The 16969-nt window shown below is 57.4% G+C and overlaps 1 protein-coding gene across 1 annotated transcript in view; it reads left to right on the top strand.

Moving 5' to 3' along the window:
* Positions 1 to 16573, top strand: part of PASK (PAS domain containing serine/threonine kinase) — a 40471-nt gene extending 23898 nt beyond the window's left edge. The window contains exons 11-19 of the mRNA XM_030327590.1: positions 1076 to 2763; positions 3612 to 3793; positions 4167 to 4334; positions 7915 to 8040; positions 8156 to 8290; positions 11266 to 11465; positions 13482 to 13615; positions 15231 to 15377; positions 15982 to 16573. Coding sequence (XP_030183450.1) covers positions 1076 to 2763; positions 3612 to 3793; positions 4167 to 4334; positions 7915 to 8040; positions 8156 to 8290; positions 11266 to 11465; positions 13482 to 13615; positions 15231 to 15377; positions 15982 to 16088 — 2887 coding nt within the window. The 3' untranslated portion in view covers positions 16089 to 16573. The remainder of the gene's footprint in view (positions 1 to 1075; positions 2764 to 3611; positions 3794 to 4166; positions 4335 to 7914; positions 8041 to 8155; positions 8291 to 11265; positions 11466 to 13481; positions 13616 to 15230; positions 15378 to 15981) is intronic.
* The last annotated feature ends 396 nt before the right edge of the window (positions 16574 to 16969 follow it).

Genomic DNA, 16969 nt, shown 5'->3' with positions numbered 1-16969 from the left:
CTGCTGGGAGCTATGGTGGTGGGACGCGGGTACAGTGCTGCCCCTGGCCTCGCCCCGCGTGCCCACATGGGTGGGTGCCCTACCCTTCCCTGGGGACTGACCCTGCGTGCCCTCCGAGGGTGCCCGCACTGCTTAGAAAGGGGATTGAGACCTTCTGCCTCCTTTTTGGACCTTGCAGAGGACGTGCCGGTTCCTGGGGGCCAGCTCCAGGCTGGTCTCTTGGCCTGGGTGAATGGACAGAGATAGAGAGATATAGCCAGAGACGCAGAAGATTTTTGCCTGGCCTCTACACACCCTTGCCCGTGCCCTCGTTTTCCCCAGAAAACTGCTGCTGTTCCCAGAACCCCACTCACGGTTCCCTCCTCTGTGGGACCTGCCCTTTTGTGTTGGTTCCTTCCTAACCTGTGCCTCTTTACAAACCTCTGCGGTGACGCTTGCCAGATCATCGGCGCACACGCCCCAGCGAGGCCGGCCACGGCCACCTTCTGTGCATCTTGGTGCTGGCGTCAGGCTTCGGCTGGCCCCGGGCAGGAGCTCAGCGTCATCTGTCACGTGGGGCCACAGTGGCCGGGCCAGCTGTGGGGGCGGGGGTCCTCACCTGGGGCCTTTGGCTCTGTGATCGCCCCCCTGCCTGGAGGCGGCCCCTCCCTCGGTTGCCTCCATGCGAAGTTCCTGGGCTTGTGTCCCAGCTCTTCCCACCCCTGTGAGGCCCTGCTCTCACGGCCCCTCCTTGTGCCAGCCTCTCAGAGCTGTCTGTCTTTGGCTGTGACATCTGACAGCATTTGTAGCCGATCACAGGTCAACATCGTACAGGGCTGCACGGCTACAGGGAGGCTCCCTCCCCGCGAAGCGACGATGCTGACCGGAGCCCTGAACGTAGGGTCCTGGGTGTTCAGGGCTGTCTTTGCTAAATCATTGTTAAATGAGGATTTATCTAGAGAATACATGAGCTGCTCATAGCTTATGGTGGTGACTGCTTTATACTTGTCTTTAATAGAGGAGGATCTGTGTGGTCTTTACTTTTGGTTCTTCTGTGGCTCTTAAGTAATTACATCATCCGTGTTACAATCCTCAGAGGGGACAACATCCCAGAAGGAAGCCTGCCAGCCCAGGAACGGTCATCGCCCAAGGACCAGCAGAACATCCCAGAAGGATGCCCACCATCCCGGGAACAGTCATTGCCTGAGGACCGGCGGAACATCCCAGAAGGATGCCCACCATCCCAGGAACAGTCACTGCCTGAGGACCAGCAGAAGATCCCAGAAGGATGCCCACCATCCCAGGAATACTCATTGCCTGAGGACCAGCGGAACATCCCAGAAGGATGCCCACCATCCCAGGAACAGTCCTTGCCTGAGGACCAGCGGAACATCCCAGAAGGAAGCTCACTAGCCTTCAGTAAGTGGTTATTTCCTGAGGGCCAGCAGCAGAACACTCCGGAAGGAAGCCTGGCAGCCCTCAGAGAAAAGTCATTGTCCAAGGACCAGCAGAACACCCTGGAAAGAAGCCCGACAACCCAGGAATACTCATTGTCCAAGGACCAGCGGAACCTCCCAGAAGGATGCCCGCCAGCGCATAGCCAGTGGTCCTTACCCGAGGCCCAGCAGGACACTGTCTTGGAGAAGGAGGAGCGTGCAGCCCCAGAGAGCCTCATACGGGACCTTGAGGGAAAAAGTGGGTCTGGCCCCAGGGACACGTGGACGTTTGCTTCACGTGAAGACTCTGAAGGCCCGGCTCCAGCAGAGGGTGGGAGCAGAAACCCTGGGGTGTGTGGCCCGCACCAGGAGGCACAGCTGGAGGGGGCAGGTGTGAGCAGTGCCGGTGGTTCAAACCATCGGGCTGGTTCTGTCATGCCCGTGCCCCATGCTGCAGGCCAGCCGGCGGGACAGCGCCTCCTGCCGTGCTACCCCAGGTATGGGGGTGAGCAGAACACGCAGCCCGGAAGCCCCCCCAGGGCAGCGCCACCCTCATTCTGGAAGCCTGTGCTAGATGAGCCGTGGGCAGGGGAGAGTGACCGAGATGAGCTGCAGACTTGCCTAATTAAGGAGCAGCTGTCCAAGTGGAGCGTCGTGGGGCCACCGGGCGTCTCTTACACAGAGCGCCCCCTATTCTCTGCCCCTGTGTCGCTGTGTGACCCGGGAGGTGGAGGCCCGCGCAGCCGTGTGGGCAGCTCCGCGGCTTACTACGCACTGGCCACAGACCTCCCCGGGGTCCTGGATGCGGTGCAGGCCCGGGAGGCCGATGGGAATTCATTTTCCTGGAATCTCAAGGAACTCTTTTTCGGTGAACAGACAGACCGAACGTCCTTGAACCGTTCCTGTACCGTGTCAGAGCTCGTGGAGATGGCCTCTCCTTCGCTGGCGGGCTCTGACGCAGACCTGAGTGGTCCGCACGGGCCCGGGTCACAAGTTCTGGACGACAGAGAGCTGTTGCTCCTGACGGGCACCTGCTTGCATCTTGGTGAAGTTCAGCAGCCTCGCGAGAGCTGTCTGGGGCGCGGCCCGGCCGAGCCCTCTGAGACCCGTGTGGTGTCCTCAGGACCCTACAAAGTGAGCGGCAGAGAGAACCCAACCTGCGTCCTTCCCACGCCGGGAGCTGGCTCCGTGGAGGTGTGCCCGTTGGAGGAGCCCAGGCTGAGCTTCCAGGTCACCTCCACGCCTGTGAAAGGGGACAGCCCGGCGATGCCCGGGGCCCCTCTGCAGCATGAGATCCAGGAGGGCACCTATTCCGGCAGCTGTTACCACCGAGACGGCTCGTGGCTGAGTATGTGGCGGGCGGCTGCTGTGGGAGCACAGCATGGCCGGTGCAGGGACTTCCTCGTCCCGGAGTCTGACGTGGCTGCACCCCCTGAATAGTTTGGGCAGAAATGGTGCGCTAAAGGGTCCGCAGTGAGAGCTTATCTCTTGAAAAGTAGGGTGACGAGTGCACGTGCTAGGGAAGGGTGGAGCCTGCGGTCCCTTCCTGGGAGCTGCTCCGTGCACCGGGGGACGGGTTCTGCCGGCCCCGACCTCCATGGTCACCCTGGGCAGCGAGGTGCCCTGTGGCCCCACGTGTGCCGCTGGGGCTCTGGCGCCTGACGCGCTGTGCGCTAGGAGGCAATGTTCTTGTCGGGCCCCTTCACTTTGCCCCTGGGAGTCGATTATGTTCGTGATTTCTTAGCACATTATCTCCTGATTTCTTAGCAGATCCACATCATTTTCACCGGTCGTTTCCTTACTGCTGACTTCACAGCGTCGATTACTAAGGCTTTTTCCCTAACCTTAAAAAGGTTCTACGAGTAATATGTGTTATCTGTAGATGTACTAGAAAACACAAACAAAAAGAAAATAAAGCCACCTGTGAGCGCCTCCCCCAAGATGACCCCGTTTGTTTTGGCGTGTACCTTGGAGGCCGTGTAAAAATGCACAGACGTGTATCCAAACCACGTGGGCTTTGTACGTACGCGCACGTGTGGTTGCAGGAACCGCCATAGGCACGTACGCGTTCCACTGAGGCCGCTCACACTCCCGGCAGCTGTCTCCAGGCTTCCCCCGTCGTCCGAGTGTGGGTGCCCCTGCCCGCCCCGCCCGGTGCACGGTGGAGCTGTCGTGGTGACCCTCCCTCCTCTCCAGGTGTGCAGTTTGAGGTGAAGCGGGTGGAGCTCCAGGGCTCCGCGACCCTGTTCTGCTGCTGGCTCGTGAAAGACCTGCTACGCAGCCACCGGGACTCGGCCGCGCGGACCCGCCTGCTCCTGGCCAGCCTGCCCAGCTCCAGCCACTCCATGTGTGAGCTTTCTGGACCCAGCACAGGGGAGGTGGGTGTCTGCGGTCAGCTCCCACCTTGCACCCGCCGCGTGGTGTGGGAACCGGTGCTGCCCGGCTTTTCTCTCTTTCTCTCTGCTTCCTCTGCGACGGGAGGGAGGTCCAGTTGTGCCTTTTTGGGCCTGTCTTCTAAGTTCGTGGGTAAGTCGGAAGCCAGACGTGGAATCTTAGACCTGAGTTTGCCCCGTGTGCAGGGCGGGGTATAAACACGCTCGGGTGTGTGTGCCCATCTGGGCTAACCGGGAGGGCACTTCTCAGGCCAGGTACCCCCAGGACACGGGAGGAGGGGGGACAGGGGACCGGATGACGCGAGCCTGCCTGCTGCTGGTCACACGTGGCCCCTCGGGCGTCCCGTTTCATTCACAGATGCTCAGGAGCCAGCCCTGGTTTGAGGAGCCCCCGACGGCTCTGGAGGTGGAGGGGCTGGCCGCCTGCGAGGGCGCGTACTCCCGCAAGTACAGCACGCTGAGCCCACTGGGCAGCGGGGCCTTCGGCTTCGTGTGGACCGCGGTGGACAGAGAGGAGAATAAGGAGGTACTGTGGCTCCTGGGCCGTGCGCAGCAACGGGGCCGCTCCGGTGCATCCGTGGCCTCAGTGCCGTGGCACGGGGCAGGAGGCGTCCTCCGTGGAAAGCACTGAGCACACCGGCTGGCCCGGAGAGCACCCGAGGCAGCGCACACGTTCCCCCCTTGGCCATCCTGCCCGCCGCTTCGGGGCCATGTGGGCTTCTCGCGTGCCTCTCCCTCGGGGGCTGATGTCTGTTGATTTTCAGGTTGGGACACGCCAGGCTTCCTTCTGTGGTCTCAGTGGGCGTGGCCATTCTTACTTATTCCTCGTCCACCTGAGCCGAGGCCTCGCTGCCCCTCCTCCCATATCCTGTTGAGACTGCGGGTGTAGCTGCGCAGCGTTTTGTGATTTGAGGGAATCGACATGGTGACCGTCCTGCCTGTCCCTGTGAACACCGTGACACTGCCCAGGTGTCCCCGTGCCACCTACTGGTTTCTGGGAGACCGTGTATTCGGGGTCCTTTGACCTGTTGGCTGTTACCAGCACATGTTGGGGTTGACACATCGTGTGTCTGTGCGAGACCCTTGCGGTCCTGACGTGTTTTCGTGGGTCCCCCAGAGCTCCAGGTGAGCGGCTCACGAGCAGGCTGCCGCTTGCTGCGTCCCTGCCATCGCGGCCACTCCGTTCCCTTCTCGATGGATCCTTCTGGGGAGGGTGTTTCATTTGTTTGCAGCTCGCTGAGACTTGGCTTGAAGAACGAGTGCTGAGTTCTGTCTGGTAGTGAGTGGCTGACACGATCACACCCTTGGTTTCTCTGGTCAGTAACACCGATCAGCTTGTGTTTTCCAGAATCAGCCCTTGGTTCTGTTACAATATTCTCTTACCGCATTGCTGAATTTGGCTTGCTGATAGTGCTACTTGGGATTCTTTTTCATTTATATTCCATCCATGAGTTTTCCCTCTCTTCTGACATCAGCGTGACGCGAGGCCTGTGGAGTTAGCGCTTTCGTGTCAGCGCGGTGTCTGTCCGCCTGTTCAGACCTGCGTGTTTCTTTCAGCCGCATGCTGTGGTTTTCCGTGTGCAAATCCGTGTGCAGGTGACGTGCAGCTGCGTCTGCTCGCTCGGCCATCCTAGTTCTTGTGTTTGCCCTCTCTCGTCTTTGCGAGACTTGCCAAAGAAGTGTCTGTTTTGTTAACCAGATATTTGTTTTGTTTTCTTTGAACTTGTCTTCTTGTACCTTCTGGGAGTTAATTGTGCTGTATTTCTAGCTTATCAGATTGGAGGTGTCTCGTGGAGCCATTACTGAGTGACAAGGCCCCTGCAGAGCGGTTGGTGGTGGCGCGGGCCGCTCTTGCCACCTGTGTTTGCAGGGGCTTCATTGTCTAGTCCTCGTGAGGCGGGTCTCGCTCTTGGTTGGGTCAGTGACCCGACAGACCACAGGGCTTTCTTTGGACCGCTCTGCCTAAAGGAAGAGGAAAGAAGCTGCCGAGAGTCCTTCTCTTGGTTTGAAAAGAAACACATGAGTAGTTTCACCTTTCAGAACACAGATGTCAGCCTAAATATTACTAGGCCAGCAAACGATGAAGGAAAGCAGCCAATCAGAAAACAGCCCTGCACGGGTGAGGTGCCCGTTCGAGGGCCAAGCGCTGCTCTGCAGTCTCAGTCCGCGGGACAGGACGGGAGGACTGCCATCCCGACACAGTGGCTCTTGTGACCCAGGACCCGCGGTGTCTCTCCGCGTGTTCAGACCAGCATGTTTCTTTCAGCCGCATGCCGTGGTTTTCCATGTGCAAATCCTGTCCTCCTTTTCTTAAATTGGTGTCATTTCTATATCCAGTCTCTTCTCTTTCTCGTGCCTAGTTTTCTTTTGCTGGAATGTGCGTTACTAATTTCCTAGGAAGGACACTTTGAGTTCTTACATGTTTTCTGATTTGTTTCCCTTCCATTTCAGTGGCGATGCGCCCTCCCTATTCCTCTCCGAACGTGTGAGCCCACGTCTGCTGTCATCTAGCATTTATTTGAAGAGCCATCTGATGTTTTTCCTTTATGATTTTTTTAATTTACTTAAAAATTCTCTTTGAAGTTTACTTATTTTGAGAGAGAGAGAAAGAGCACGTGAGCGAGCAGGAGAGGGGCAGAGAGAGAGGGAGAGAGAATCCCAAGTAGGCTCCGTGCTGGAGCCTGTCAGCACAGAGCCCGACAGCGCAGAGCCCGACGTGGGGCTTGAACTTAGATCATGGCCTGAGCTGAAACCAAGAGTCAGATGCTTGACGGAGCTACCCAGGCGCCCCCGGAATTTTTTCTTTTAATCTTTGGACTTCATACGTTTCACCAGGATGTATTTCTGCGTGTGTGTGTGCGTGTGCACGCGCACGTGTGTGTTGTTTATTCTTGCTTGATGCTTGGTGAGACTTTGACCTGAATGTTTAAAGCTTTCTTTACCTTAAGAGAATGTATTCTTTTGTTCTGTTAATTCTTTCTTCTCCTTCTTTCTCTCTCTGTACTTTCCCCTGAACCCCCTCTCACGTGTGTGTTGCAGCCCGTGGCAGCAGGCTTCCCGCTGGTCTGCTCGAACCCTGTGGTGGGACAGCCACGGCCTCTGCGTGCCCCCCCACCCCCGCTGGCCGCGCCCCTGGGTGCACAGGGCTTCAGCCTTGCTTCCCTCATTTTCTTGCCTTCCCTCACGTGTCTCCTCCAGCCTATCGAATCACGGGGCCCTCTCTCCACAGGATCCTTAGGATCTGACCACTTGTCACCACTGATGGCCAGCACTAACCCATCACCTTTTCCTCGAGGTCACGTGAGGGCTGACCGGGTGCTGCACGTGCTCCTTGCTGTTCCTCCTGCCTCTGCGTGTTCCCCTCCCGCTCGCTGCCCCTCCGGCGGGTCCCCTCAGCTGTCCCTTCTCGGGGAGCCTCCCTACCTGCTTCCCTGCTCGCCCGGTGCACTGGGCACGCTGTGTGTTGGCCGTGCCCCCCGCAGCCGATGAGCCGGTGAGGTGGGGCTCGGGGGCCATCTTGTGGGGTCTCCCGCCGGCCGTCTCTGCTCCCCGCTTGGCCCCTCGGCCACGCGCCCGGCCCTCACCGGCACAGTGCTCGTCTCCTCCCCGTGACCTTTGCCATCGTCCTGGGCAGTGATGCTGTTTCTCTTGTGTTGGCCTGTGTCAGGCTTGCTGGACTCCACTGGGCTCCAGCTGATGTGAGTGGTGGCCTTTGTGTTCCCAGTCCTCAGGCCGCCTCGTTCGTCTCCTGGGTCAGGGCACTTGTCCTCACGTGAGAAATGGGGGTGCTGGGGCCTCTGAGGGGCACCTGCTGCAAGGTCTCTGGCCCAGGCTGTGGCTCCTCAGCTCCCGGCCCCTCCATCATGCCCTCGCATCCACTTTAAGTGGGCAGGTGTCCTCAGCCCTGCTGGCCAGCTGCTGGTGGGCCCGTGTGTCCCTCGTGCCGGGCGGGGGTCACTACTAGGTTCCTCTCTCCCGTCCCTGGATTCCGGGGAGGTACGCGTGGAGGTTACCCTCCCCTGCACTGCGATGCAGCAGTGGGCACCAGGCTTGAGGGGACGCGGAGGCACGCTGGCGGTCACTTCTCCCCTCTGTCTTCCTCGCAGGTGGTGGTGAAGTTTATTAAGAAGGAGAAGGTGTTGGAGGATTGTTGGATTGAGGATCCCAAACTTGGAAAAGTTACTTTGGAGATTGCGATTCTGTCCAGAGTGGAGCACGCCAACATCATCAAGGTGGAGTGCTGTTTCTCACTTAGCGGTGTCCCGACGTTGCTTGTGGGAGAAGCTCTTAAATACGTGGTCTTGAAGGTGTCTCGGCAGGCCCAGACCTGACTTTGTGTTTTTGCAGGTGGTGGACGTATTTGAAAACCAAGAGTTCTTTCAGCTGGTGATGGAGAAGCACGGCTCCGGCCTGGACCTCTTTGCGTTCATCGACCGCCACCCCGGCCTGGACGAGCCCCTGGCGAGCTACATCTTCCGACAGGTGAGCAGGCTGGCGCCGTGCTGGGGAGGTGACGGGCTTGGGCACGGGGCTCTGAGGCCGCGCAGATGTGGCTTCACACGCACTTCTCTCACCAGCTGGGGTCTAGCCTTTAGATTTTGGATTTGACGGAGTAAGATACATAATAAGATATACATTGGAGGCCAGATGCCGTCCTGGACCATTCGGAGATGGAAGCTTATTTATATTCCTACAGCACCCATGCCAATTGCAAACTTAGCCAGAAATATTCCTACAGTACCCATGCCAATTGCAAAACTTGGCCAGCAAAGCTGTTGGATTAAGGTTTGAGGCCTGTGCCTCTGATCTGAATCCTCGTCTCCCAGCAGGAAACCATTGCTAATCTGTGCAGCAGGGATCATGATAGTGCTGGCATGGGAAGGCTAGGAGGGTTAGATCAGAGCCTCTGAGGCACTTGTGCGGCACGGTGTCCCGCACATTGTAAATGCTCGATAAATAGTAGCTGTCCAGTCAGTTAAAGTAATCAGTAAAGGTTGAGATTCTAGCAATCTCATTTTACAGTGTTTGTTTTGGTCTCTTTATATCTGTTTATGTATTGATCTTGTCCGTTTATTCTTTTATTGGAACAGGAGACTGATCAGCGAAATAGAAAGGCATGCTGGGAGATAGAGAGGTTGGGGAGGGGGTGGAGAGGAGACAGTAATTCTTGTTTTGAGGAGACGGTGGTGATTTCATTTTAGAGTGTTCCAAGCACCCTGGAAAGAGTGGAGAAATAATCTGGAAGGCCGGGGGCAGAGGGGAGTGAACAAGTCCCAGGTTTGCTCTCTGATTGTTTCCTGGTGATGACTTAATTTCTAATGACAGCTTCCATAAATTGACATTTTGTACCTAGAGCTATAAAATCCCAGAAGCTATTGGATTTCTGAAATTAACTTTCTCAGGCACCTACTTATAAATTTCAGGCATCGTGATTCTGCTCAAAGACCGTCGTCCCCTTTTCCCCTCTTCCTGTTTTGCAAGATTACATACCCATCTACCTTAATGCATAGCAAAGATTTGTTTTTGAAATCTTCATGGCAGGCAGTCCTATGACAACAGGAGTCACTTGTTAATAGCTGGTGTCTCTCAGTTGTTAATTCTGGGGCACCTGACATAGGTAAATATAGTGTCCTCTACTTTATAATTTTTCAAGAAGTATCTGTAGCCCTTCTGTAAATTTACATGCGTAAGTGCTACATATGTATGTGCGTATGGATTCATGATTTTATAGAGAAATACCATTATATATTAGCGTATGTATGTAGAGAGCCAGTTATCAGTGAATTGCTTCTCAGCTCCAAATCCACTGCACTCAGCGGCCAGCTCTCCTATGCAGCGAGGGGGAGGGAGGACCTACAGTATATTGTCACAACCATACCCTTTCAGAGCAGGAACTATTGCATGAGGCCTGTTGGAATGAAGCCCACTTCCAGTGGACTTACTTTACGTCTGCCTCCGTGAGAGCCCCACACAGTGTGGCTGATGCTCGGTGCTGCTCTCTGGGAATCTGCTAGAGCCCAGAAGTAGGAGTTTGGAGACTTGGCCTCCGCTCCCAGCTCTGCCCCCACGCACTGCGTGAACTCTGAGCAGGGTCCTTTCCTTCCCCGTGGACCGACGGTGTCAGACTCCGTCTTTCTCCAGGGCCTCCTCCCGTTGAACGCCCAGACCACCCTCAGTAAGGTGCCCACCGTGCGTCTTTGTAGCTTCTGCTCGTGGTCTGTCTTTCCTCCTGAGATTGTCACGATGTGTATTGAGGGGTGAGTGAATGTCTGCTGGGAAGGCTTCTCAGCGTGGAGAGAACTTGAGAATCAGTGTTTGTCTGGTGGGGGCACAAAGTGTCAGCTACACAAGATGACTAAGTCCTGTTTCATAGCTAATAATACTGTAGTGCAGACTCAGAAATTGGTTTAGTGTAGATCTTATGTTGAGAGTGTCCTTGTCACAAATAATAATAATGAAATTTTATTTTTTCATTTATTTTTTTTAACTTTTTTTTAACGTTTTTATATTTTATTTTTGAGAGCCTGAGAAACAGAGCACGAGTGGGGGAGGGCAGAGAGAGAAGGAGACACAGAATCCGAAGCAGGCTCCAGGCTCCGAGCTGTCAGCACAGAGTCCGATGCAGGGCTCGAGCTCATGAGCCGTGAGATCATGACCTGAGCCGAAGTCAGACGCTCAACTGACTGAGCTACCCAGGCGCCTGCTTTTTAATTTTTTTTAACATTTATTTTTGAGAGAGAGAGAGAGAGAGAGAGAGAGAGAGAACAGAGCACGACTGGATGAGGGGCAGAGAGAGAGAGAGAGACACACACACAGTATCTGAAGCAGGCTCCAGGCTCCGAGCTGTCAGCGCAGAGTCCGATGCGGGGCTCGAACTCATGAACTGTGAGATCGTGACCTGAGCCGAAGTCGGACGCTCAACTGACTGAGCTACCCAGGCGCCTGCTTTTTAATTTTTTTTTAACATTTATTTTTGAGAGAGAGAGAGAGAGAGAGAGAGAGAGAGAGAACAGAGCACAACTGGATGAGGGGCAGAGAGAGAGAGAGACACACACACAGAATCCGAAGCAGGCTCCAGGCTCCGAGCTGTCAGCGCAGAGTCCGATGCGGGGCTCGAACTCATGAACTGTGAGATCGCGACCTGAGCCGAAGTCGGACGCTTAACCAGCTGAGCCGCCCAGGCGCTCCGAAATTTTAAAGAAGAATCAGGTGCTGGTGCTCCTGCCAGCGGTGGGACAGGCCGGCCACGCCAAGCACCCCACCTGGACCTGCTTTGCCCACGCTGAGCTGGGCGGCGTCTGCAGCATCCAGCCTTCTTTCTTGTCAGCCACGCTTGACAAACCAGACAATAGGCTCTTAGCTTCGTTACTGTTTCTTTCTTTGCGGTTAATCCTTATTTTAAATGCATGTTTTACCTGACTTGCTTTTCTAAAAAGTCCCCGTGGCCCCTATTGCAGCTGGTGTCGGCAGTGGCCTACCTGCGCTCCAAGAGCATCATTCACCGGGACATCAAGGACGAGAACATCGTGATCGCGGAGGACTTTACCATCAAGCTGATCGACTTCGGCTCGGCTGCCTACCTGGAGAAGGGCAGGCTGTTTCACACGTTCTGTGGGACCATCGAGTACTGTGCGCCCGAGGTGCTCCTGGGAAACCCGTACGTACGTGCTGCGCGGCAGCCCGGCCTCGCGCCTTCCGTCGGGGCCCTGCCACCCGCGGGAGTTTAGGTGGGAAACTGTTTCAGTTTGCGCCTCTTGGTGACAGGGCCGCCGACTGGTTACGAGCGTTTTGTGGTCCGTGGGCAGGCAGGCAAAGTAAGGCTGGTTACGGGATGCTGGGCGGTGGCTGCAGGATCTGTTGTGGTCTTTTCTCAACTTGTGTGTAGGTCTGGACTTCTAGAAAACATGAAAGATCAAGATAAGCATAAGAATGAAGAGGGACTCTCCTCAGTTGGGTTTATTCCTCATGACGACAGGAATAACAGCTATTCTAGTAACCACTGTTGGGGATCGAGCAATGGGACGTACTGGTGCAAAGGACCGAGTGGCCTGGGGCCTGGCCAGGCCTCCTGCTCCTGCCCCGGAGCCTGCGGGCCACAGGGGGCTCCAGCCAGTGCTCACTAAGCCCTTCCCCTGTCATCCGGCACACTCGGAGCCACCAGACGGGAGGGAAGATCGAAGGGGGATAGTCTAAGAGGGCCTTGGAGTTTCTCTGAAGATGTAATTTGAGCACCTGGTGCCCCCAAGCGTGCTCTTGGCTGCTGTCTTGTCCTGTGGTGGCCACCAGGTCGTCAGAGTTGTAGCGGGGGCTGCACGTCCTGTCCGTGGGATCACGGCATGTGCTCTGTGGTTTGTCTGCCCCCCGCCCCACCCCCTGCACCCGGGCTGGGAAGCTCCCACAGGGAAGCGCAGGGTGGTGCCGCACCTCAGTGCCCGCCCGAGGGCGATCCCGCCTTCTCCGGGGGCCCCGGCCCTGCGCCGTGCCTGCGCCCTCCTCTCTGGCCTGCGGGCGCCCTCCTGCGTGCTCCCCCATCTCACCTCACCAGGGGTTTGCTGAGCTCTGATTCTAGATCCCGTCCTCAGGGACTCTGCCTCCTTCCTCATTGTCTCTGCATCCTTCTCCGCCAAACCGGCCCGCCGCTGGGTTTTATACGCAGACTTTTATTGCTTATGCGGTGTCTGTGTCAGCTTTCACGCTGCTGTGGCAGAGTGTCGTGCCGGCGACAGGGGCTGGGTGGCCCACAAGCCGAAAACGTTTGTGTTTGGCCCTTTACAGAAAACGTTCACTGCCACCTGTGGTACCCCGTTGGACTTTTGTCTTCAGTCTCCAGTATTCTTGAAATCTTTCTTTGCAAAACAACACAAAACAAAAAGTGTCGAACCTGCTTTCCTCGCTCTGGCTTGTGCAGTCTCTCACCCCGCACTTGCCTGAGGCCTGTCCTCCCGGCACCTCTCAGCGTCCAGGGCCCCCCCAGCTCGCTCTCCTGCGCCCTGACGTCCTGGACCCTCTTACCGCTCACCAGTGTCTCTCAGCCACGTGGTGTGACTGACTCCGTCTCTGTTCTCCGGGCCGGACCGTCCCCCGAGTGCCAGACCCCCGTGACCACGCGGCTCTGGGGCCGGCTCAGCGGCAGCTCCCCACCTTCTGTGTCACGTGGAGGCGCTGCTTCTCGGGCCAGCTGTGGGGCCTGGGGCAGGGTCCCATAAAATGCCTGGCGGAGTGTTGGCATCTCACAGGTGCCCACGAGTGGAAGCCAGGTTAGGTCCTTACGATGATGAAACATGGCGACAAAGCACTATCCCTGTTCCACCCCCTCCCCCCCCCCCGCCCCCTCCTCTGGGTCGCTGCTGTTACCTTGGCCCTCCTCCTGCTCCCGTGCAGCTTAGAGCCTCTACTCTGCTGGGCCTTCTCTGCACCTCCTCCAGGAAGCCCTCCCATCAGGAGGTGCTCCACCCTCACATGCCGCACACCCTCCCGTTTGGCAGTGGGCATCTCTCAGCTGCCTGAGCACGAAGGTTTGCTTTTCTCTCCCTCCCCAGCGCGTGGCTGGAGCCGGAGCTGAGGGCGTAGTTGAGGAGGGCTGCAGGACGCGCCGGGGGCGCCCTGTGGGGCGGGCCTGTGGCTCTGGGCTGAGCCCGGGCGTGCCCCGAATGTGGCCGCCACCTCCTTGCAGGTACAAGGGGCCGGAGCTGGAGATGTGGTCACTGGGGGTCACGCTGTACACGCTGATCTTTGAGGAGAACCCTTTCTGCGAGCTGGAGGAGACCATGGAGGCCGTGATCCACCCGCCATACCTGGTGTCAGAAGGTGAGCCTGCGCCGCAGGTGCCGCGGAGACGGCTCAGTCCCCTGCCTCGGGCACAGCGCCCCTTTGTCCGTGCTGACGACCTCGTTGCTCTTGCTGTGCCGCTAATGCCGACGTGGACAGAAGGGTAACGTGACCATGACTAAACCGTCATGATAACATTATGTGCAGGAGAATCCCCCTTGGGTCCCGGGGGGCCCGCTTCTGAGACAGACGCTAGCAGCCTGGGAACCTGGCTGTGGCAGTGACTGTAAGGTCAGCACTGGGGTCAGACATTCATCACTTGGGGGCAGTGGTGGGACTCGGCCCCCTAGCAGCTGTTGGGAAGCCTGCGGGTTTCTGTCGCACCTCCGGCTCCTGTCGGGGCCACGGGGGGGAGGGGGTGGTGTGCATTTGGGGGAAGGACCAGTGGGCTCAGTGGCCTGGAAGTGACTTCCTGTGCCTGGAGTCGGCCCCTTTGGCACCCCAAGCGGAGGAGCCCCAGGGAGGGGGCTGGTAAGAGTTTCACGGGCACTGCTGGCCCGTGGGCTCCGGGGTCCCTTCCAGGCTTGGCATCCTGTGACTCTACGGCACTCGTTTATCCTTACAAGTGGCGGGGTGACGAGCATGAACATCTCGTGCACAGAGTCCGTTTGGAACCAGCTTGGAGTCCAGCCTAACTCCGCTTAGGTTGGAAGCCAGAGTCAGCACCGCCACGAAAACACGCCACGGATTGGGGCTTACACGACAGACAGACATCCATTTCTGTCTGGAGGCTGAGAGGCCAAGACCAGGGTGCCCGCGGATTCGGTTCCCGATGAGAGAGAGTGCCCACACGCCACGCTCGGTCTCTCTTCTTGCGAGGACACTGACCCTATCACAGGGCCGCACACTCAAATGAAAGACGTCATAGAACACCCCCCGCCCCCGTCACCTCCCGAGGGCTCCACCTCCTGACACTGTCCCAGTGGGGGACAGGGATGGGGGGAGGTGTGGGGACACTGAGTCCCTAACAGCCTGGAGGAGGATCTTTAGAGCTTTGCTGAAGTCCCGGATTCCCACGAACCACGCCGCTCGCAGCACAAGCTGTTCCACCCATAGCGCCTATTCCACACGCTCACTCACCAGGTTCTCAGGATACCCTCTGGGATGGTGAGGCCCAGAGTAGCCCTGGTTGAGGGGACCCCATGTTCTTACAGGAAATGGGGCCCAAATCCAGACCCAAGGCTGGGGCTCTTCCCGGAGCCCGTGCTTCCTTTGGGGGGGGGGGACAACGCAGGGCTTGCTCTGGCCACGTCCCTCTCCTCTTGTCCCACAAACCCTGTGTCGTTCAAAGCTCTGCACAGCCAGAGCCCCAAGAACAGGTCGAGTTGACGAAGCTCCGCACATTGGTTAGGTGAGCAAGGCGGGACCCTGAGCTCCATGCTTCCATTTCAGAGGGACAAGCGTCTCCTGCAGCCTGTCTGGGGCGCAGCTGGGCCCGTGTGCCAGGGACCCCAGGTTCTTGTCAGAAATGGAGGTTCCGGGGCTCAGAGGTGCTCATGGCAGGCACACCCAGGACCTGTAGTTTTGAGACATATTCTACTTGAGCCTGGCCTGGATCCACCCACACGCGTGGGGTGGGTCTCTCTGTCCCCAGATCTCATGAACCTCGTGTCTGGGCTGCTGCAGCCTATCCCCGAACAGCGCACCACCTTGGAGAAGCTGGTGACAGACCCCTGGGTGACACAGCCTGTGAACCTTGCTGACTACACCTGGGATGAGGTGTGTCGAGCGAACAAGCCAGGTGAGAGGCATGGCCGGTGTGCCAGGAAGGCAAGGAGGTTCCCCAGGCTGCCTTCCTGGGTCTGAGGAGGACGCTCCCTCCTCCATGCTGTCCTGGACACAAATGTCAGGCCTTGTAGCTGGCTTGTCACCTGTGGAAAAAGTGGAGCTTGATTCTGTTCCAGAGGCCCCTGAACACCACCGGGGCCTTAGAAGGTGGGTGAGCACCCAGGGGAGCCCCTGACAAGGAGGCGCCCACAGAAGGATCGGGGGCAAAGGGCCGGTGGTGGCCTGAGCCAGCTAAAGGAAAGGGTAAGGCTGCAGACGGTGGGAGTGGGATGCTCTGAGGGGACCCAGGAGCCCTGGCTCTTCAGATGAGGCTTGTGGCTGCACAGCTGGGCAGCAGCCAGTGCGTCTGGTCACCAGTGCTCAAAGCGGGCGGACCAAGCTGGTGCTGGTGGCCCCAGGCCTAGAATCCGCGCAGCAGCTCGGCAGGGGCCGGGACTCGGGCAGAGCCAGGCCGGTTCTGAAGGCCCCTGATGTCTCTGCGGCTAGGGATTCTCCCAGCGAGAAGCAAGTGTCTTAGAATCTTGTGTGAATGATACAACGTCTTCTTCTTTCTTCAGAAAGTGGAGGTCTGTCGGCGCTGAGTCCGGAGATGGAGAGCAGGTGCGCGAGGGAAGTGGCCCCAGAGCCTTGCGGGGCCTTGTGCCCTAGGGGCGGACCCTGCTGAGCGGACACCAGCTCCCTGCTCCTCAGTATCACTCTGGGGGACTGAATCGTTTTCGGGCCTCTTCCATTTAGAGAAAGTAAACTCTCAAGAACTAGGCCCAGTTCACGTTCTAAAAGCTCACATGCAAAATGCTAAAAGCTCTCTAGCCTTAAAAAAAATGCTAGAACAAAAGCCAGTGATGCTGTAAGATTTTAGTTTTATAAATAGACTTGGAATTCACTTTTGTCATGACCTCGGGAAAGCGTTCTAGTCCCGGGTTGAGTTTGTACTGTTAAAGGGCTTTCACTTGTGGACTTCGGAAAGGCGTAAAGTTTTTTAGTCTTTCTGCTTTTGTATACACACGTGTGTTTTTGTCTCCTCTGACTGGACAAGCGCCCATCGGATGTGTGGAGTTTGTAGAACTGGTTAGCAACTGACCAGACTATTTCATTAACTTATTTTCTTGAACATTTTCCAAATTAAAGCAATTTTGTAGTGAACAGTTATCCTGACTTGGACTGTCTGAATTCTTCCACAACGCCAGTGTGGGAAGCGTTTCCTTTCCTTATTTTTATGTCTGTGCACGCCCACTTGCTGCAGCTGGAGAGGGGCTCAGCCTCTGTCAGTTTGGGGGTGCCTCCCCCGGGTGAGCCGGGAGCCCTGCAGCTTGCTCAGTCTAAGGAGGCCGGGTGGGCACTGATGCTCAAGCACTTCTTTCCCCCCCCCCCCCCCCCCCCCAGCACTGCAGCCCACCTGGGCCCTGCTGTCCACCCAGACGCCCTGGCAGCACTCCCCAGACAGCCTGCGTCCAGCCCAGGCCCCACCTCGGCCGGGGCGTCCAGCCTGTCTTACTTCCCATCCGGTTCACAGGCCGGGCTGTCTCTCACACACTCCGATGGCTC

This window comes from Lynx canadensis, chromosome C1 (assembly GCF_007474595.2).
Source record: "Lynx canadensis isolate LIC74 chromosome C1, mLynCan4.pri.v2, whole genome shotgun sequence".
Taxonomy (NCBI): Eukaryota; Metazoa; Chordata; class Mammalia; order Carnivora; family Felidae; genus Lynx; species Lynx canadensis.
Note: the sequence above shows the minus strand (reverse complement) of the source record. Positions and strands in the feature narration are given on the sequence as shown.